Source organism: Mixophyes fleayi, chromosome 7 (assembly GCF_038048845.1).
Source record: "Mixophyes fleayi isolate aMixFle1 chromosome 7, aMixFle1.hap1, whole genome shotgun sequence".
In the NCBI taxonomy this organism is placed as follows: Eukaryota; Metazoa; Chordata; class Amphibia; order Anura; family Limnodynastidae; genus Mixophyes; species Mixophyes fleayi.
Genome location: NC_134408.1, coordinates 146,300,101 through 146,321,827, shown reverse-complemented (window position 1 = coordinate 146,321,827; position 21,727 = coordinate 146,300,101). Strand labels below are relative to the sequence as shown.

The 21,727-nt window shown below is 41.8% G+C and overlaps 1 protein-coding gene across 3 annotated transcripts in view; it reads left to right on the top strand.

Annotated features, from left to right (window-relative positions):
- The window catches only part of VIL1 (villin 1), a 53,797-nt gene that overhangs the window by 28,172 nt on the left and 3,898 nt on the right, over positions 1-21,727 (top strand). For all 3 annotated transcript variants that reach the window (XM_075181059.1, XM_075181058.1, XM_075181057.1), the window contains exons 2-16: positions 931-1,030; positions 1,491-1,565; positions 5,401-5,597; positions 7,158-7,266; positions 8,480-8,590; positions 8,780-8,982; positions 10,051-10,129; positions 11,180-11,278; positions 12,209-12,362; positions 12,778-12,878; positions 16,742-16,879; positions 17,141-17,299; positions 17,937-18,116; positions 18,603-18,748; positions 20,650-20,794. In XM_075181059.1, the coding sequence (XP_075037160.1) occupies positions 956-1,030; positions 1,491-1,565; positions 5,401-5,597; positions 7,158-7,266; positions 8,480-8,590; positions 8,780-8,982; positions 10,051-10,129; positions 11,180-11,278; positions 12,209-12,362; positions 12,778-12,878; positions 16,742-16,879; positions 17,141-17,299; positions 17,937-18,116; positions 18,603-18,748; positions 20,650-20,794 (1,971 nt within the window). In that variant the 5' untranslated portion in view covers positions 931-955. The remainder of the gene's footprint in view (positions 1-930; positions 1,031-1,490; positions 1,566-5,400; positions 5,598-7,157; positions 7,267-8,479; positions 8,591-8,779; positions 8,983-10,050; positions 10,130-11,179; positions 11,279-12,208; positions 12,363-12,777; positions 12,879-16,741; positions 16,880-17,140; positions 17,300-17,936; positions 18,117-18,602; positions 18,749-20,649; positions 20,795-21,727) is intronic.

The following is a 21,727-nucleotide window of genomic DNA, read 5'->3' as shown; positions in this document are numbered from 1 at the left end:
CATGCATTGAAAGCACAATATTACTCTCTGTGTACAAGCCTTTTGCCTGAGTTTTTACTGCATCGTTGCTACACTGTAGCCTATTACAACCAGCCAGGAATTTGCTTTCACTTTGTAACCTGCACTAGAAGACTATTAGAATATGATTGGTTGCTCTGGGTTACTGCCCATATTCTCAGTATTCTCTGCACCCAGTTTTATATGTAACAACAAAAGGACACATGCTTAGTGGTTACACTTATAAGAGGCAGGTTCTGCTCGGTATGTGTGATATAAATAGGCTTGTAGGCCATCAGAAGTTATACAATGTACATTCTATTGACTACACATGCTCTGCTCCGTGGAACAGGCTGGGATAGTCTGAAAACCTGTCATGTTCCATATGACAGAACCCTGATGAAGCTCACACGAGGTGTGAGATCAGGCTGGTTATTAGGCGCTGAACAGCTACTTTAAAAACAAAGGGGGAAAAAAATCTGTGTATCTCAGTAACTCATCATCATCATCACCATTTATTTATATAGCGCCACTGATTCTGCAGTGCTGTACAGAGAACTCATTCACAGCGGTCCCTGCCCCATTGGAGCTTACAGTCTAAATTCCCTAACATACATACATACACACACACACACACACACACACAGAGACTAGGGTCAGTTTTGATAGCAGCCAATTAACCTACCAGTATGTTTTTGGCATGTGGGAGGAAACCGGAGCACCCGGAGGAAAGCCACACAAACACGGGGAGAACATACAAACTCCACACAGATAAGGCCTTGGTTGGGAATTGAACTCATGACCCTAGCGCTGTGAGGCAGGAGTGCTAACCACCGAGCCACCATGCTGCCCATATTGACTGCAAACTCTATGATTAAAGCTCCTGACTGACCAACTCGCCCTGACAGTAATTTCTCTATGCTTCTCTCCCAGGTTTCCAGGTGACTCTTCATCCAACATGACGGAACTCACGGAAAAAGTCTCTAAGTCTCTGAATAAAACCACCCCGGGACTTCAAATATGGAGGATAGAGGTAAGTAAATGTATTAAATTACTACAGCATAATTGTAGGTGGGACAATCTACGTGACTGCCACTGGGCCCCAGCAACACAAGTGGCCCTGGAGTAAAATGTGTTTTGTAAGACCCCTGATCCACTAGATCTGTGTCTACACACATGGATGACCAAATTGCACAGATCTGATTGTTGAAGCCATCAGCTGATAGCGCTTAGTAATAATATCTATATTATATGCAGTATTAAGTCTATATTACAGGAGATGTCACAACCAACCACTTTTACCCGATAATAGTAACACATGAGTCTATTAAAGTATAAATGTTAGTGTGTTATAGTGAAATGTATTAACATATACTTTGTATGATAGTGAAATACAGTGTATATAATAATATGAGGTGCTCTGATACAACGTTACTTATAACTATAATTCCCTCTGCTACATATAACTTTCATGCTGGCTCTTTCGCATTTAGAAAATGGAAATGATTCCTGTTCCAGAGAAATCCTTTGGGAACTTTTTCGAGGGAGACAGCTACGTTCTCCTTATGGTGAGTTACATTTCATTTTCCAGGTTATGATAAGCCATGAGTTTAAAGTTTACTTTAAATGTAAATATTTTTAATCAAAACATTTTAGAAATACAAAGTTACTGAAAAGTAAGTTCTGTCAGTGCAAACACTCAAGGAAAATACTTAGGCGGGGGGTGGGGGTGACACGTTTTAAAAGACAAATGCTTCTGTTGAATTATTATCATGATTTCTCGCTTAAGCCTAAACATATTCTGCAGCACTTTAGAGATAAAAAATGAATGCACATTATAATACAGGAACGGTGTGAGGGCTTTGTGCACAAGAGCTTACATTCTAAAAGAAAAGGAGATGATATAAAAGGAACACATGCACGTTTTGAGAAATAGACCAGACACGTATGGACAAATAGTGTTATGGAATTGTCAAGTGCTCTGGAGTACAGGACGGGCGGATTATTTGATTGATCTCCTGTGATCTATTAGGATCTCCCTTAGTTCAGAAGAAAAGGTAAAAAATAAATCTGTAACCTTTATTTTCTAAGCCCTATAACTTTATCTTACCTTAAGTACAAACATTCACAAAAACAAACCAAATGCATTTTATAGTGTAAATGAAATGATGGTAAAAATATTTATATTGGCCATATTCCATAGGAAAAATGTTAATAAATATATACACCGATCAGCCACGACATTAAAGCCACTCACAAGTGAAGTGAATAACATTGATTATCTCATTAAAATGGCACCTGTCAAGGGGGTGGGTATATTAGACAGCAAGTAAACAACCAGTTCTTGAAGTTGATGTGATAGAATCAGGACAAATGGGCAAGTGTAAGGATCTGAGCGACTTTAAAGGTGCAAATTGTGATGGCTAGAGCAGGGGTGTCCAACCTTTTAGCTTCCCTGGGCCACATTGGCAGACGACGAGTTGGTTTTGGCCGCACATAAGATACACTAACAATAACGATAGCTGATCATCCAAAAAACCATAGAAAACATAGTTAACATATATATATATATATATATATATATATATATATAGATATCACTTTTTTTTTCAAATCCCCCTATACTTAAGTTTCAATCGCCCTGTTCAAAAAATCCTCTCTAGTTATTATACTATAATCACTTTTTGTATTGTTTCGATGCAATATCAATAAAGTGCATTTAAGCCAGGCATTGTATATCAGGGTGCCCTGACCAGGCCTGCGGTACCTGACATATACACCACTGTGACCCCAAATTGTGACCTGTTTTGATAATTACACCACTATGTTAGTTAAGGGATAACAACTTATATTGGGCCAAAGAGAATAATATAAAATGCCCCATTAGTAATACAAGTAGAAGTATGTAGCAGGGAGATAAGGTCCATGATGCTCCAGGACAAGGTGACTTTTATGCACTGGTCAGCGTCCCTTGAAATAATAAAAAAAAAATCCCCCTTAACTCACCTTTTAATCGGCTTGTTCTCCTGTCCTCTTCTCTTCTTTTCTCCAATTCTGTGCTGCTGATTGTTCTTCTCGCGCGGGTGTCTCCTCTGTGCTGCGTTCCGCAATGGATGTTGGGCGTGAGGACATCACGCCCGACATTCACTGCGAGCGCCGCACGGAGGAGGAGACAAGGGAGGGAGCCGGAGTACCAGCTGACGTGACCGCAAGGTAAGTAGTTTCTTTTCTTTTTTTTTTTTTGCAGGATTTTTTTTTCCATTAAGAGCGCTGCCCCCTTGCCACAACCAAAACTCCTTCTAGGCCACACTTACAGGCGTGCTGGGCCGCATGCGGCCCGCGGGCCGCGGTTTGGACAGCCCTGGGCTAGAAGACTGAGTACAAGCATCTCCAAAACGACATGTCTTGTGGGGTGCTCCCGGTATGCCGTGGTTAGCAACTACCAAAAGTGGTCCAAGAAAGGACAACCAGTGAACCAGCGGCAGGGTCATGGGCGCCCAAGGCTCATTGATGTACGTGAGGAGAGAAGGCTAGCCAGTCTGGTCCAATCCCACAGAAGAGCTACTGTAGTACAAATTGCTGAAACAGTTAATGCCGGCTATAATAGAAAGGTGTCAGAACACATAGTGCATCGCAGCTTGCTGTGTATGGGGCTGTGTAGCTGCAGACCGGTCAGAGTGACCATGCTGACCCCTGTCCACTGCTGAAAGTGCCGACAATGGGTACATGAACACCAGAATTGGACCATGGAGCAATGGAATAAGGTGGCCTGGTCTGATGAATTGTGTTTTCTTTTACATCATGTGGACAGCCAGGTGAATGGGCGTCATTTACCTGGGGAGGAGATGGCACCAGAATGTATTATGGGAAGAAGGCAACCTGGAGGATCAATGTGATGCTCTGGGCAATGTTGTGCTGGGACACCTTAGGTCCTGGAATTCACGTGGATATTGCTTTGACACGTACCATCTACCTAAACATTGTTGCAGACCAAGTACACCCCTTCATGCCAACAACTGTATTCCCTGATGGCAGTGACCTCTTTCAGCAGGATAATGCGCCCCGCCACACTGCAAAAATGTTCAGGAATAGTTTGAAGAACATGACAAAGAGTTCAAGGTGTTGACTTGACCTCCAAATTCTTCAGATCTCAATCCGATCAAGTATCTGTAGCATGTGCTGGAAAAAAAAAGTCTGAGCCAAAGAGGCCTCACATCGCAACTTACAGGACTTAAAGGACCTGCTGCTAACGTCTTGGTGCCAAATACCACAGGGCACCTTCTGAGGTCTTTTGGAGTCCATGCCTCTATGGGTCAGAGCTGTTCTGGTGGCACGAGTAGGACCTACACCAGGCTTGGCTAACCTGTGGCACTCCAGGTGTTGTGAAACTACAAGCCCCAGCATGCTTTGCCAATATATAGCTTATTGCTGGAAGGGTATGCTGGGACTTGTAGTTTCACAACACCTGGAGTGTCACAGGTTAGCCAAGCCTGACCGACACAATATTAGGCAGGTGTTTTTTTGTTTTTTTTTTAACTGATTTTTTTTTTATTAGGTTTTGTAAATTTCAAGAAGGGGTTACAGAAAAAAAAGGGAAAAGGGAGGATGTAGGACATGGGGAGCAAAAACAAAAGGGGATACATAGTGGGGATGGAACACAACAGTAGCTTATAAAAATTGTGCACGCAAATCTGAAAATATTGAGATATTTCTATGAGTACATATTTACACCAGCATAGTTCAAACCTCATAGAATGGTTGTTTAGGAGAAAGACATTTAGCCAAACTATCATACAATCTAGCAAGAGTCAACCGCAGCAACCTGACTAGAGGTTCCAGGAGGAGCGCCCGCCCCCTCTGTTCTATATACGTGCCAACTGCGCCAATTCACTAATGGAGAGGTCGCTGCCGTGGAATAGGGCACACCCAGGGTCTCCATTTCAAAACTATAATTCACTTTAGAAATAATCTATGACAGTGAGGGAGGTAAAGGCTGCTTCCATGCTTGTGCTTTAGCCGCCTTGGTGGCAATAAGGACAGGACCCAGCACATATTTATCCCATTGCAAAGTGGACGCTGGGTAGTAATGTAGGACGGCCAATTCCGAAGAGGGAGGGCCAGAATTAGGCAGGTGGTTTTGATGTTGTGGTTGGTCGGTGTATGTTCCATTTTTGCGACCATGAGAAAGCCGAATCCAAACCCTCGACAGAGGTAGAACCTCACCACACAATAGAAATCAGATCTGCTTGTCATTCGTGATTATGTAGCTCTCAAGCGACTCTCATGTAGAAAGTCAGACGACCTAATAAAATATTAGCAATGACCATCGAAGGTTTGACAATAGGAATGTTTGTATCCTGGCAGTTGGTGTCTTTCATCCATCTGTAACTCTCTGTATTACAGACGCACAAAACTGGAAATAACTTCACCTATGATATCCACTTCTGGGTTGGGAATGATTCCTCCATGGATGAGCAGGGAGCGGCTGCCATTTATACCACTCAGATTGACGACCACCTTGGAGGAGTTGCCGTCCAGCACCGCGAGTGTCAAGGATATGAGAGTGATACGTTCAAGGGATACTTCAAACAAGGCATAATGTGAGTATCCTCAGACACACTAACATACTGTATTTACACAAGGAATGGCCTTCAGAAACTCTGATGCTGCTGGACTACATCTCCCGTGATGTACAGCTAGCTCATTTAATTATGTGCAGGCTGGTCCCCATTCTTGCAAAAAAAATATTTATTTTTTTGAACAGAAGTTAGTCACACACAATTTGGAGGATTAAGCTTGGTAAACACCTATGCAATTATCATGCAGACCACACAACTCACGGCTGTTTGTTCAGATAGTGCTAGAGTGTGTACACTTCTACAATCATCCTTGTCATAGCAAAACACATTGCATCTGTTGATTTAGTTTTATAAACTTCCCCAAAAATCACAATCAACGACGGAACGATGTCGGGCAAATGTGGCAGTGTGCACGCACTCACGACTAGCAGCGTAGGCAGATATCTGTAGAATGTACAGAGTCGCGATCATTTCAGCAGATGGTTATAACAGATGAAGATCACAGACCTGAAGATAAATTATGTAGATGTTAATGCATGAATCTACATGCTCATTGGGACTTTCTGTCGTTGGAAAAATCCTTACAGAAATTGTATATGAAGTAATATTGCATTAGTGATTGCATTAGTGTGTATCCAGCTTTACTGGGTAGTAGACATTTTCAGGGAAGTTCCCTTGAGGTATAATAGATTACTAGTCTTGTACTTAGATCAAAGGTTCTATCCAAAACTGATGACTGTTCTTTACACTACACTAGTTTCTGTTTTCTGAAAATTAGTGAGCTCTATTGTCATTTCTCTAGAAAGTTGGCATTTAGAAAAGAAGTAGAAGTTTTGAAAATCATTGTTTTTTTATGACACGGTGACATTATTTCACCAAAAACACATATTTGTTGGGCTCTTTGTAGCCATGTGATGAAGATGAACTAGAGAAGTTCTAAGTTTGGCAGTTACTTAACCCCTCAGTGTGACATTACACTTGAACTCAACCAGGAGAGACGGGGACAATGAGAAGAGTAATAAAAAGCAGTTTACTGATGTTTCATCAACAGTCCAAAATAATTTGCCAAATTGACTAGAATGATATTAAAAAAAACTCAATCAGAAGAAGTCTGTAGTTAAGGGTATGAGTGAAAGAATTAAAAGGATGCAAATATTTGGAGTATACGTAAATATCATTAAATACAACCTGGATGTCTGGATAGCAATACTACTACTATATTTAATGTTTTCTTGCAATGTACAGGACAGTGATTTTCAATTAGGAATAAATCAGTCACTGTATTCTGCTGGTCAGCTGCTGACATTATAATGTGCTTGATCTTCGACAGTGACCATATATTTTATATTATAAATCTTTTTTAGGTATGTCGCTACCACAAGCACCAACTGCTTGATTTACAAAGTGACACTCAGTAATATCTTCTAAAGCTACAACGATTTTGCTAGTCATCATCAAAAGACACCATCGCATAAAATTATTATTTACAATATGTCATTGAATTCTGGTAACTGACTAAGTAACCAGGGTTAAAGAATAGAAAACTATATGAAATTAATTCTCATTATTATTTTTTTTAAGCTACAAGACTGGTGGAGTAGCTTCCGGAATGAAGCAGGTGGAGACAAACTCTTACAACGTGAAACGTCTTCTACATGTCAAGGGAAAGAACAACGTTTTGGCCGGAGAGGTAAGGCTTTCAACTTCTTTGTTTCCAGCAATATTCTTTGTTCCAGATATCTGGTGGCCTTCAATAACGAACCAGATATAATATTATATAGATTCCACTGTTTAAGTCTTTTTTTTTCTAACAGTAAGATGGAAGTCCCTGACAACTGCATTATTGTATAAGACCTGTAAAGACTACTCTATATTCAGTTTAAATTACTTACCCATAAACTCATGGGGCCTGATTCATTAAGGAAAGCAAAGCAAAAGAAGGAGTAAATTTGCACCTTGGCAAAACCATGTTGCATTGGAGGGGAGGTAAATATAAAATGTGGGGACAGATTTATAGTTGGGGTAGAACATGTCCTAGATCAGGGGTCAGGGAACTTTTTTACCTTTTACCCCCAAATATATTTAGATACGCTGACGTTGCCCCCTTGATTTGAAAGGAAGGAAATCATATATTATTAATTATTGGAATTCAAAATTTTATTGAATCTATTCAAAATTTCTTTGAAATCTTGAACTTCAAAACTTCATGTTTTGGAGAAATGATGTTGCTTCATTATTGATACGAGAGCATCAATATTGGGGCATTTTGATGTCAGAGCAATTTGGATACGGTCTTCAGCGTCCAATTGATTTCTCTGCTTTGTTTTTATGTTAGTTAGAGTGGAAAATCCTTGTTCGCTAAGGTAGGTTGTTGAAAAAGGCAGCAACTTTTTGACTGCCTCCTCATGTGCAATTTTGAATGCCTTTGCAGCTGTTGAAATCCAAAAATATGACAGATCTGCTTTGTTTTCAAATGCAATACGTGCTTCATTATTGCATCGAAGCTCAAGAAGTGCCTCTGCCAACCCTTGAGGCTCTTCTGGTACAACAGCAATTTCACATTTAAAGGGGTCTACAATCCAACTGACAGCATGTGAATCGGCAGCATTACCCCCCAGGAATTTCATTTTTACCCCATTTGGGGTAATTTACCCGTTTCCTGACCACTGTCCTAGATCAATTTCAGTGTAAAAATAAAGCTATCAAGTATTTGTATGCTACATGAAAAAACAGCCAGTATTTAACTTATGTGCAAAATAATAAACTAATTTGCACCCCTTGCATTCTAACATGATTTGTCGAGAATAAAACTTACTCCTTTTTTTGCCTTACTTCTCTTAATGAATCAGGTCCAACATGTCTGATCTAGAAGAATCTGTACCAGTCTCCCTTTATTCCTACAGGTCCCCTTTGAGTGGAAAAGCTTTAACACTGGTGATGTCTTCTTGATGGATCTGGGGAAGTTAATCATCCAGTGGAACGGACCAGAGAGCAACAGAATGGAGAGGCTTAGGGTACGGAGCTATTGTAATTGTGTCAAACACAGAGAGCAATATATAATATTTCATATTTTAATATGTCTTGTAGTTTTAATGTTACAAGTTTACACATTTTTTTTTTATTCTATGCATAAAATGTCGATGATGATAAGGATGTTGACAATGGCATGCATTGCAACAGCAAACTGTACTGATTGGTTGTAGGGCATGAACCTTGCGAAAGATATCCGCGACCGTGAGCGCGGTGGGCGTTCCCAAGTTTTCGTGGTGGAAGGAGATGATGAAGGAGCTTCACCTCAGCTGATGGAAATTATGATGCATGTACTGGGAGACCGAAGGGAAATTCGGGCTCCTATATCCGATGACGTGGTGGATCAGGCTGCCAAAGGAGCTATAAAATTGTATCAGTAAGTAGACGCACAAAAGTCGCCAACAAGACTTTTTTTTTATCCTCTATTATATATAGCATCCCTATATCAATTCTTAAGGCACCTCTAACACGGAATTGTGATATAAATTTTTACATTTACTTCTAATTCAACAACTAATTGTTGTTGCAGGGCCCCAATCAACCCAGGGCCCCACAGCCACCGCACCCCCTAGTGTTCCGTCAATGCATGCATCCCCAATATGATGTGTACACACCCAAACAATATGACCCAGCTCTGCTGGGCTCTCTGCATGTCAGAGGTTTGTATCCAGAGAGCAGCTTGGTGGCGACAAAAAGAAACCAATCTGCCTAAAGATATAAAGACATAACTAAAAAGCACAGAGCACAACTAGAATTCAAAAACAATCTATTAGTAAACGTTGCAAGTGGGCATGTGCAAAGCAGTGTATTAAAGTCAGCTGAAGATGGATTATCACAGAACATGGTGGAATCCATGAGCACGACTACTGAGGTAATAGACGGCCCCCTTCCAGCAGCAGGGCCCCGATTGGTCCCCTGTACCATCTCCTCTGCCGGCATTCTAGAGTTCCAAAATTAAATTCCGCTCAGAGGGGAAGAGAGCGCCCCTCACTCTCTGATATTCCTTTACTCTCTGAGCAGGAAGTGCAGAGTGGCGACAACTGGGTAAGTGACTGGGGTGGAGGGTGTTCCTCCCTAGAAACTTTTTTTGGGAGGGCCATCAAAATTTGGCTACGGGGCCCACAAGCTTCTAGCTACGTCCCTGGGTGCAGTACTTGTTTAGCTTTATCTGTCAATGGATTGAACAGAGCATGTTTCAGATACAAGACCTTTTTTGTGCTCCGCAAAAAGAACCATACACAATGTGTATTGTTTTCAAGTAACATACAACTTTTCCTCAGCATACTATACCTTAAAACCAGGCGAAAGTAAATGTGTCTAGCAAGTTGTTTTGGAACTACATGTCCCAGTATGTTCTGCCTTGATGCAGAATGTATAACCTTTACAAATGATTATTTAACTCCTTATAAAAGTTAATACTTTCTGTCTCCATATTATTACCCAGAGTGTCCGATGCTAGCGGCAACCTCATGGTACAAGAAGTGGCCACCACACCCTTGACCCAGGACTTGCTGAATTCCAATGTAAGTTCTTTACAAATGCATTTAGCTGCAAATCCATTATGTTGTCATCCCCCACATGCAGAACATAGAGAAGAATAGGCTACAGCATTGATGGGAGACCAAATGTGCTTCAAGGGCAGTACAGTGGCCTAGTGGTTAGCACTTCTGCCTCACAGCACTGGGGTCATGAGTTTGATTCCCGACCATGGCCTTATCTGTGTGGAGTTTGTATGTTTCTCCCTGTGTTTGCGTGGGTTTCCTCCGGGTGCTCCGGTTTCCTCCCACACTCCAAAAACATGCTGGTAGGTTAATTGGCTGCTATCAAAAAAAAAAAAAAAAACCCTAGTCTCTCCCTCTCTGTTTGTCTGTCTGTGAGTGTGTGTATATTAGGAAATTTAGACTGTAAGCTCCAATGGGGCAGGGACTGATGTGAATGAGTTCTCTGTACAGCGCTGCGGAATTAGTGGCGCTATATAAATAAATGATGATGATGATGATGATGAAGGGCACATGTGCGACCTTCCAATCTCCAGAAGGTCACACATATCAGAAAACAACTTCGGCATCCCAAAATGCACCATGTGCTTCAAAATATCACTACATGCCCTCAGACCCCCACTTATCACAAAATGTACCCACATGCATCCTGAATTTCCCTTACAGGTCACTCAGACCTCCCCATATGTCCCGCACATCTCCCCACACTTACCTGCAAATTTGGAGCCACAGAGGGAGGAGGGAGCGGGTGTGGTCCAGAATGCATTCCACGCCCTCATCTGATTGGTTGGGCTGCATGACCTCCCTGCAGTGTGGTCTACATATAGACCAATACGACCATGTAAATTAGTAAAAAATTAAAAAGACAAAACAATTAAAAGCACATGAATAGGATAGAAGAGGGGAAGGAAAAAAGTGACAGTGGGGAGGGAATTGGAAGGGGGACACAATACTTTCTGAGAATTATATAGGTTTGGCAAGTGGGATGCACAGAAATTACCGACCTCGTCTAATGTAACGATTTTCTAACGTTCTTTTTCAATCATAAAATCATCTGTTTGTTGTTCCCGACAGGACTGCTACATCTTGGATCAGAGCGGAATAAAGATGTTTGTGTGGAAGGGGAAAGACGCTTCAAAGGAGGAAAAATCACAATCAATGCAGCGAGCCTTGGTGGGTACAGTAATTCAATATCCCAGTCGCCTTCTGCCACACTCAGACCAAGGCTCCAAAAACACATTAGGGGGAAAGGAAACCTATAGCTGTGTCTGCTCTGTTCCTGCTAGAGAAATAATAATAAAAAAAACAAAACTGAATTTGTAAAATTCACTCCTTATAGAGGCATGTTCTTGTATATGTAACACACGTGTCCTTCTACTTGTAACAAAATATTGAGTGTAATAATGAGGATAGAGAGTTAGAGGAGGCATATGCATTATTGATGCACTTTTTCATGCGAGAAAACAGAGTTCAAAGGCAGGTGTTCCATGTGATACCACTGGGATTTAACACTGTCTCACAGCCTGTGTCAGTTGCCATCTCTTTTCATCAATTAGCAGCTTCAGGTCACTGGGTGGAAAATAGATTAAAGAGGAGATACATGACACCGTTTTTATAATGAATTTTACTGCAAAGTTAATGTTAAACTATATCTTACCAATCATAATGTAATTATTTTCCCCTTGAAAATACAGTGATTTATACAAAATATTATTATTAACTGATAATTAAGTAGTGGAATAGTGAGACCAATCAAATCAGTATAATTTCTGTAACTGTTCCATCAAGAGTTCATGTCAAGGACCTTGAAATCTACCAGTTGGATACACACATTGGAGGCACTGAAGCCTACTAATTTAATAGCCGTCAGTGGCAACAATCCTCAGTTAATTTGTGCCTCAGCGATATCTCTGGTTCCTAGTGAAATGACAGATTGCTCTCTCGTGAACACTGATTGAACCCACAATAGGCTCTTGTATACAGGTGATAGGTAACTTCAATCCGATACTGAATTGAATACGTTGTACCCCAGTGATTTCGGTAATTATATTTGTCACCCTTGTTTCTCTTCTACATTCTTATCTTAAACTTGTTCATCAACAGAATTTTATTAAAGCAAAGAACTACCCCCCTTCCACTAACATTGAGGTGCAGAACGAGGGTTCGGAGTCAGCGGTTTTTAAGCAGCTCTTCCAGAAATGGAACACAAAGAATCAGACCACAGGGTTCGGCAAGACGAGTACCGTTGGTAAAGTGGGTAAGTCCATCATAAAGGTTTTCTCAAAATAGACATAGACATTACATTTTTAAAGCTCTATTTTTTGTAACTCTTTATAATTGACCCTACTAGCTTTGAGCTATAGTCTCTTCCTCCAACGGGTTCTCCTTCACCTTTTCATGCTCCTATTTGCTAGTATGCTACTGCTACATTCATATGGTTTTGTCAACTTCACTTTTCTTAATGAACATTTACCTTGCCCGTGCAAATGCCCTTCAGAATCTCTGTGCCTGAAAAGCAATACCTTTGTGCTCCTAAAACCTGTCTTCCCCTCTTTTTTGGCTTTGTATCTGCTGGCTATGTGATCTTGAGTCGCACAGCCGACAGGAAATGTTGCAGCTGATGTATAATTTATATTTATATTCCTAACCCTCACCTGTCTGTTTGAATGCAGCAAAAGTGGAGCAAGTGAAGTTTGACGTCAACTTGATGCATGCCAAACCTGAGCTAGCCGCGCAGCAGAAGATGGTGGACGATGGATCTGGGGAAGCAGAGGTGATGATATCTTGGCTCCTGTTTGTGGACTAGTGGGTTTGTAATAGGGGTCCGTCTGTTGCCTACACACAATGGAAGTAGCCTTTTATCAGCTGAATCAATAATTCAGTTGAATGTCCAGCTAAGTCAGCTCCACCTGGGGATATAGCCGAATGTCCAGCTAAGTCAGCTCCACCTGGGGATATAGCCGAATGTCCAGCTATGTCAGCTCCACCTGAGGATATAGCTGAATGTCCAGCTATGTCAGCTCCACCTGAGGATATAGCTGAATGTCCAGCTAAGTCCGCTCCACCTGAGGGTATAGCTGAATGTCCAGCTAAGTCAGCTCCACCTGGGGATATAGCCGAATGTCCAGATAAGTCAGCTCCACCTGAGGATATAGCTGAATGTCCAGCTAAGTCAGCTCCACATGAATATATAGCGAATGTCCAGCTAAGTCAGCTCCACCTGAGGGTATAGCTGAATGTCCAGCTAAGTCAGCTCCACCTGAGGATATAGCTGAATGTCCAGCTAAGTTAGCTCCACCTGGGGATATAGCCAAATGTCCAGCTAAGTCAGCTCCACCTGAGGGTATAGCCGGATGTCCAGCTAAGTCAGCTCCACCTGAGGATATAGCTGAATGTCCAGCTAAGTCAGCTCCACCTGGGGATATAGCTGAATGTCCAGCTAAGTCAGCTCCACCTGGGGATATAGCTGAATGTCCAGCTATGTCAGCTCCCCCTGAGGGTATAGTCGAATGTCCAGCTAAGTCAGCTCCACCTGAGGGTATAGTCGAATGTCCAGCTATGTCAGCTCCACCTGGGGATATAGCTGAATGTCCAGCTAAGTCAGCTCCACCTGAGGGTATAACATCTCCTCTCCTTCTCTCTGTCCTCCTTTCCTGCTCCCCCTCCGCCTAAAACTATCCTCACTAGGCGCAATCTTGATGCTGTTTACCCATCTTCATTCTCCTCCTCTCTTGATACTCTCCTTTTCTCTTTTCCCACCCTGGCCTGCCCTGACCAGGCAACCTCTCTCTCACCACTTCCCTGGATGTGTTTGCTAACGCCTCTTCTGTCCGTCGTCGCCTCTTGATACCCCAACCATGGCATTTTAAATTCACCCGCTTCATTCAAATGTGCACTCGTGCTGTTGAGCACCCAATTTATCCTCTCCTCCTACAGCTCCGCCCTGTCCCTTGCCAAACAATCCTTCTTCAAATCCTCATTTCTTCTCAGTCCTCCAAACCCGGCCGCCTCTTTGCTACATTCAACCCCACCCTCCTATCCCGCTCACCCTCTCTGCCACCAACTTTGTCTCCTTCTCCTCCAAAATTGAGGTGATCAGACTTTATATCTCCTCCTTGGCTCTTTCTCCTGCTACCCCTATTGATCCGCCTTCCTCTAACAACCAACTCTGGTGCTCCTTTCACCCTACCTCGGGTAAAGAAATCCCCTCCCTCATTGTTTCCTCTCCCCCCTGTACCTGCCACCTGGATCCCATCCCCTCTCACCTCCTCCACTCCCTCTCCCCTACTTCCTGTAACTACCTTGCTCACCTCTTCAATCTGTCACTCTCCACTGGCATCGTCACCTCTTCCTTTAAACGTGCTCTTATCTCTCCCATTCTCAAAAAACCCAATCTTGACCCCACCTCTCTTGCTAACTACTTGAGAGGATAGTCTGCGGCCGCCTCACCAGTCACCTCTCAGACAACTGCCTCCTTGACCTTCTCCAATCTGGCTTCCGCCCCCTCCACTCCACTGAAACCGCCTTAGCCAAAGTTACAAATGACCTTATCTCTGCAAAATCCAAGGGCCATTTTTCCCTGCTCACCCTTCTGGACCTCTCGGCAGCCTTCGACAACGTCGACCACCACCTCTTGTTGCAGACCCTTCTTTCTTGGCCTCTCTGGCTCTGTCCTCACTTGGTTCACCTCTTACCTCGCCATCTTTCTCTGTATACATTTCTGGTTCTTTCTCCCCCCTCTGCCCTCCCTGTAGGAGTCCCTCAGGTCTCTGTTCTTGGACCTCTACTCTTTTCACTCTACACTACCTCCCTGGGTGATCTCATCACTTCTTTTGGTCTCCAATACCACCTCTATGCTGTTGACATTCAACTCTACATCTCTTCTCCTGATCTCTCCCCCTCGCTCCTCTCTCGTGTATCTGACTGCCTTTCCACCATCTCCTTCTGGATGTCTTCACATTTTCTCAAAATTAAGATTGCCAAAACTGAGCTTGTTGTCTTCCCTGCATCTATATCTTCTTCCCATCTTGATATCTCTTTCACTGTTAACAATATTACCATCTCATCTGTTCCCAACTCCGCTGCCTGGGCGTCACCCTTGACTCCTCCCTCTCCTTTGCCCCCAACATTCAATCTCTTGCCCAAATCCTGTTGTTTCCAACTCTGCAATATCGCCCGCATCCAGGCCTTTCTATCTCAGGATGCCATCAAAACTATTATCCAGGCACTCATTTCCCGTCTTGATTACTGCAACCTTCTCACCGGCCTCCCCCTCTCCCACCATGCCCCCCTCAGGTCAGTACTTAACTCTGTTGCGAGACTCATATTCCTCTCCCACCGCTCCTCTTCTGCCTACAGAATCCTTTTCAAACTCCTCATCCTCATTTACAAGGCCCTCTCCCACTCCACTGCCCCTTACATCTCCAACCTCCTCTCCACTCACACCCCATCATGTTCCCTGCGCTCAGCCAATGAATGTGGGCCTCTCCTCCACACTGATTACCTCATCCCACTCCAGAATTCAAGATTTCTCCCGGGCTGCACCCCCTCCACTGGAACGACTACCCACACTCCATCAGACTGTCCCCTAAGTTGTGCACCTTCAAACGAGCACTTAAAACTCACCTCTTCCTCAAAGCCTCCCAGCCATCCACCCTAACCTGCTCTCCATGCCTGACTCCATCACCTCTTTTCCCCTAGCCCGCCACTCACTTCTCTTGCAATTGATCCCCTCTATCTCCCCATTGTGTCTCCTGTCTGTTTCCCCTCCTTTTAAGATGTAAGCTCTCACGAGCAAGGCCCTCTTCCCTCCAGTCTCTCTTCCTATTCTTCTGCTCCATTCTCAATGTGTAAGCTATGTTGGGAGCTTTGAAGTCCTGGTATTTATGTTTATTGTTCTGTATGGTTCTACCCTGTATGATCCACTGTCTGTACTCTGTATGGCGCTGTGGATACCTTGTTGCGCCCTATAAATAAAGATTAATAATAATATTAACAAATATCCAGCTAAATCAGCTCCACCTGAGGGTATAACCGAATGTCCAGCTAAATACGAGCGTAAAGCAGGAATGTCCCACTAAGCAAATCTCACCGACCACAGCAGGGTGCAACAACTTGTTAAGGACCTGTAGTTTTATAACCAATAGAAACCCTATACATTTTCTTAAAATAAAAGTTTAAAGTAAAAACAAAAATTGGAAACTTACATACAAGCATTGAATTTGATGCATGAAAATCTAGTCTGCCCTTTTTTGTGTTTTTGGGCTTTTTTTTATTTAGATAGAAGTCTTTTCAGTCCCCACCACAACTGAAGGGACATAAATCATTTTTCTTAAAAGGACAAATAATGTCTGTTTCATTCACCTTCCCCTGCTGCCGGTCACCACTACACTCCTTATAGATATGCATTAGGAGGCGCATGGTGATTACGTCAGTGAATGACCAGATATTACCTATCTATCTATAGGTAATAGGGTGGGAATAGAATCACATAGGAGGTTAAAGATCCCTCTCTCATACAGAGTAATTTGGTGTTACCCCTCCTAGTTAGTGCTCCTCCAAGCTGGTCCCTAGAGATATAAAATATTATTTTACTTTGCTTTTTCCTAATGGTAGCAATTTATATACCCCCCACAGGTCTGGAGAATTGAGAATCTAGAGTTGGCGCCAGTAGAGAAGAAATGGTTGGGACATTTCTATGGAGGAGACTGTTACCTGATTCTCTACAAATATCTTGTCAATAACAAATACCATTATATTATCTACATATGGCAGGTAAGGATCTCTGACAATACAAATTTTCCGTATTGTTCATATTTTGTATTAAGTGTCAAACTGTTTCACACCTGTACTATAATGCATGGATTCGCAGATATGCGGAATCACAGACTTTACATGCACCTCCCTGTTTTACAATTTAGTCAGTTGTGAATTATTTTTAAACAGATTAACCCAGTTATAACCTTTTCATCTTCATTCGCCTCGACCAGTCATGGTCACCTGTCTGGTTTCACACTCACCTGTCACTCTGAACAGGGCCGCCATGCCAGTCAAGACGAGATCGCTGCCTCCGCGTATCAGGCTGTGGCATTGGATCAGCAGTATGATAATCAACCTGTTCAGATACGCGTGACAATGGGAAAGGAACCCTCGCACCTCATGGCCATATTCAAAGGGAAGGTGGTGGTGTACGCGGTAAGAACCATCATATGGACCTTGAAATAACATTGTAACTAATTCTATGACCTCACATTCAGAGATTATACCTGTGGAGGGATTTACCCTTTGAAAGGTCCATTCCACGGCTCCTCCGCTGTATTTTGATGCATGGGTGAATCACTTGTATGTAATATAAGCATACTGCAATTGGGAGTGTAGTGTCGTCCACATGAATATCGCAAACTTGTGATTTCCCTCCCACGACTTCAGTCCATATTCATGTATTGAAAATGCTTATTGATTACATACAGACAAGCACAATAGGCAATTCTTCTCTAGCTACATTGTACTCTCTTTACTTGTGCAATAGTGTTACTTGTTTTAATGTAGTTTAAAAAGACGCCTTGAAAATATTTTTAATAAAAACTTAGTGACAGAATTTTTGCTCACATGATGATGCGGTTTCTAGATTTGCCCAGAATGTAGGAGGCGCCTATACAATAATACTGCTTTCAGGGATTGTAAATATGTTTAGAACCCTGCGCATTATCAAAAATATTCTTATTACACGGCTGTGTCTAGTGACTTTAGAGGGAGGGAGGGGGGGGGAGGAATTTTTGCTGTGTAGTGGGGGCAAACATGATTAAAAGTTTTTTGCTGTCTCCATATTCAGGGTGGTACATCCCGCGCAGACAACGACGAGCCACCTCCAGAGGTCAGATTATTTCATGTCCATGGAACCAATGAATACAACACCAAGGCCTTTGAAGTACCTGTCCGGGCCTCATCCCTGAACTCCAATGATGTATTCGTACTGAAGACCAAAGGAACCTGTTTTCTGTGGTGTGGGAAGGTAAGATAAAGGGCTACATGGAATTTCAGCAATAAAGGACAGTTAACTCCACAATTCAAAATTATTTATCCCTCATTACAAACAGTTACATCCCACAGCACTAAGATGCCATCTAAATGCTTCTAATATTGGACAAAACCTGTAATAATACAAAACAATTTTGTTACCTAGGAGACTGTAAGCTAATGAATCAGGCTGACTTTTGGATTGTTCCATACGACATTGACATTTCTTTTCCTTGAACCTTCTTATCTGCTGAAAACTCTTCTATAAGAACTATATGCAAGGGTGTAACTACGGTGGTGGCTATGAGACCCAGAGTTAACTAGTATAATTGTAAATTGCAATTAGTTGTGTTATGGTAGATTTGTATTTCTATAGACAATACTATTAATGAATTCCTGGTATAAGGTAAGTAAAGGTACAATGCAGTAGGCCACCTTTTGATTTTAATTCTGAGCGTTTTGATTTGTTGGTCTCCCATAGGGTTGTAGTGGTGATGAGAGAGAAATGGCCAAGAATGTTGCTGACCTGATTTCCAGGGGAGAGAAGGCGGTGGTAGCTGAGGGCAAGGAACCAGATGAGTTCTGGTTGGCTCTGGGAGGCAAGAGCCAGTATGCCAACGATAAGAGGTAAAGACCTGATGGCCATAGTATGTCCATCTCTAGATACTAACAGCTGGTGACCATAATATGTCCAACCCTAGATACAAAGAACTGGTGACCATAATATGTCCAACCCTAGATACAAAGAACTGGTGACCATAGTATATCCAACCCTAGATACAAAGAGCAGCTGGCTATAATATGTCAATCTCTAGATACTAAGAACTGGTGACCATAATATGTCCAACCCTAGATACAAAGAACTGGTGACCATAGTATATCCAACTCTAGATACAAAGAACCGATGACCATAGTATGTCCATCTCTAGATACAAAGAACCGGTGACCATAGTATGTCCATCTCTAGATACAAAGAACTGATGATCATAGTATGTCCATCTCTAGATACAAAGAACTGATGACCATAGTATGCCCATCTCTAGATAAAAAGAACTGATGACCATAGTATGTCCATCTCTAGATACAAAGAACAGATGACCATAGTATGTCCATCTCTAGATACAAAGAACTGATGACCATAGTATGTCAATCTCTAGATACAAAGAACAGATGACCATAGTATGTCCATCTATAGATACAAAGAACTGATGACCATAGTATGTCCATCTCTAGATACAAAGAACTGGTGACCATAATATGTCCATCTCTAGATGCAAAGGGCGGGTAACCATAAAATGTTCATCACTAGATACAAAGAGAGAATGATCATATGTCCAACCCTAGATACAAAGAACTGGTGACCATAATATGTCCAACCCTAGATACAAAGAACTGGTGACCATAGTATATCCAACCCTAGATACAAAGAGCAGCTGGCTATAATATGTCAATCTCTAGATACTAAGAACTGGTGACCATAATATGTCCAACCCTAGATACAAAGAACTGGTGACCATAGTATATCCAACTCTAGATACAAAGAACCGATGACCATAGTATGTCCATCTCTAGATACAAAGAACCGGTGACCATAGTATGTCCATCTCTAGATACAAAGAACCGATGACCATAGTATGTCCATCTCTAGATACAAAGAACCGGTGACCATAGTATGTCCATCTCTAGATACAAAGAACTGATGATCATAGTATGTCCATCTCTAGATACAAAGAACTGATGACCATAGTATGCCCATCTCTAGATAAAAAGAACTGATGACCATAGTATGTCCATCTCTAGATACAAAGAACCGATGACCATAGTATGTCCATCTCTAGATACAAAGAACTGATGACCATAGTATGTCAATCTCTAGATACAAAGAACAGATGACCATAGTATGTCCATCTATAGATACAAAGAACTGATGACCATAGTATGTCCATCTCTAGATACAAAGAACTGGTGACCATAATATGTCCATCTCTAGATGCAAAGGGCGGGTAACCATAAAATGTTCATCACTAGATACAAAGAGAGAATGATCATATGTCCAACTCTAGATACAAAGAGCAGTGGCCATAAGTCCAACCGTAGCTACAAAGAATGGATGACCATAATATGTCCAACTCTAGATATAATGAGCAGGTGACCATATTATGTCCATTTTTAGATACAAAGAAATGGAGAGCATGTGCCTCATTTAGGATTATGAGTAAACTCAACTAAATTAAATGAGTAAACAATTAGAATGTGTCATTTTGCATGTTGGCAGAACTAATAGGGGCTGCAGAAGGGGCAAATTTTAAATGTGAGGACAGATTTAGAGTTGAGAGGGGATGTTCAACTCTAAATCACAGTGTAAAAATAAACTGCCTCAGTGATGTTGATTCTCTGCATCCTCATTAATATTTGTTCATCCCACAAAAGGACCACCTCTGCAGTTGAAGGCTACACTTTAATTTCTGGACTGTACCCTCTTTTGGCATTTAGACAGACTAAGAATAATACTTTGTTCCCCCCCATAGGCTCCAGGAACAAACGCTAGATATTTCCCCCCGCCTCTTTGAATGTTCTAATCAAACAGGAAAATTTGTTGCCACTGAAATAACAGATTACAACCAGGATGACTTGGAAGACGATGATGTGTTCCTGTTGGATGCTTGGGATCAGGTGAGAGGGGGATAAGACAATATAAGACTAACTTTTCTTTGTGGGAAAGCAAAAACCAAGCCTCTTCACACACAAAATATGGAAGTAAAGGGCGCTGCTTAATCTTATACGGACTATTTTCTCCCATTTTAAGCAGCTAATGTCTCACCATGCAGTCAATGATTCAAAGGATGGCGATAAAAATTAACAAGATCAAATAGCAAGACATAGCATGTCCGTTACTTATGAGACTGCAGGGTAACAAGATTGCAATTTATGGAGCATCAGGCTTGTACCTTCTACCCCTTCTTCTCAGCCCAAACTATTGCAACATAGCGACTCCCTTAAAGCTGTGTTATTTCTCCTATGGCACATGTTAGGCATGTATATAAACACTTCACTTAAAAATATTATTTATCTCAGTAATACACACATGGCACTTTGCAAACGTAGTCAAAACCTTGACAAATTCTCTAATTATACTGAATAATGAATCGTACGCCAACATTTTGTTCTCTGTGATGTTTTATTTCAAAGCATTGAAACTCAAACTAAGTTTCTTTAATGTGACATTGAATTATGATATAAAACAGTTTATAAAAACTCCCTGAAAAATGCTGCATGCATAATTATTTATTCCCTGTGTTGTGTATGCTCTAAAGTTACAACGGTGAAAAACAATTGTCAAACAAGGACACCATGGCCTTACAATGTGCCTCCGCCCCCCAGGTCATTAAAATAACTGCCATCTTTTCTGGATAAAAACCCCAGAATTAAGGAATCCCAAAGAAGTTAGAGATAAGGTTGACACAACTATATACATTAAGGAATGACTGCAAAACAACATCCAAGTGTTTGGATGTGTCAGTAGACTAGATGGTTTGATTATCAGAAAATAGCAGCAACGGCCCAGACACTGAATACTACTGCAAACAATATATTTAAGTTTTTTTT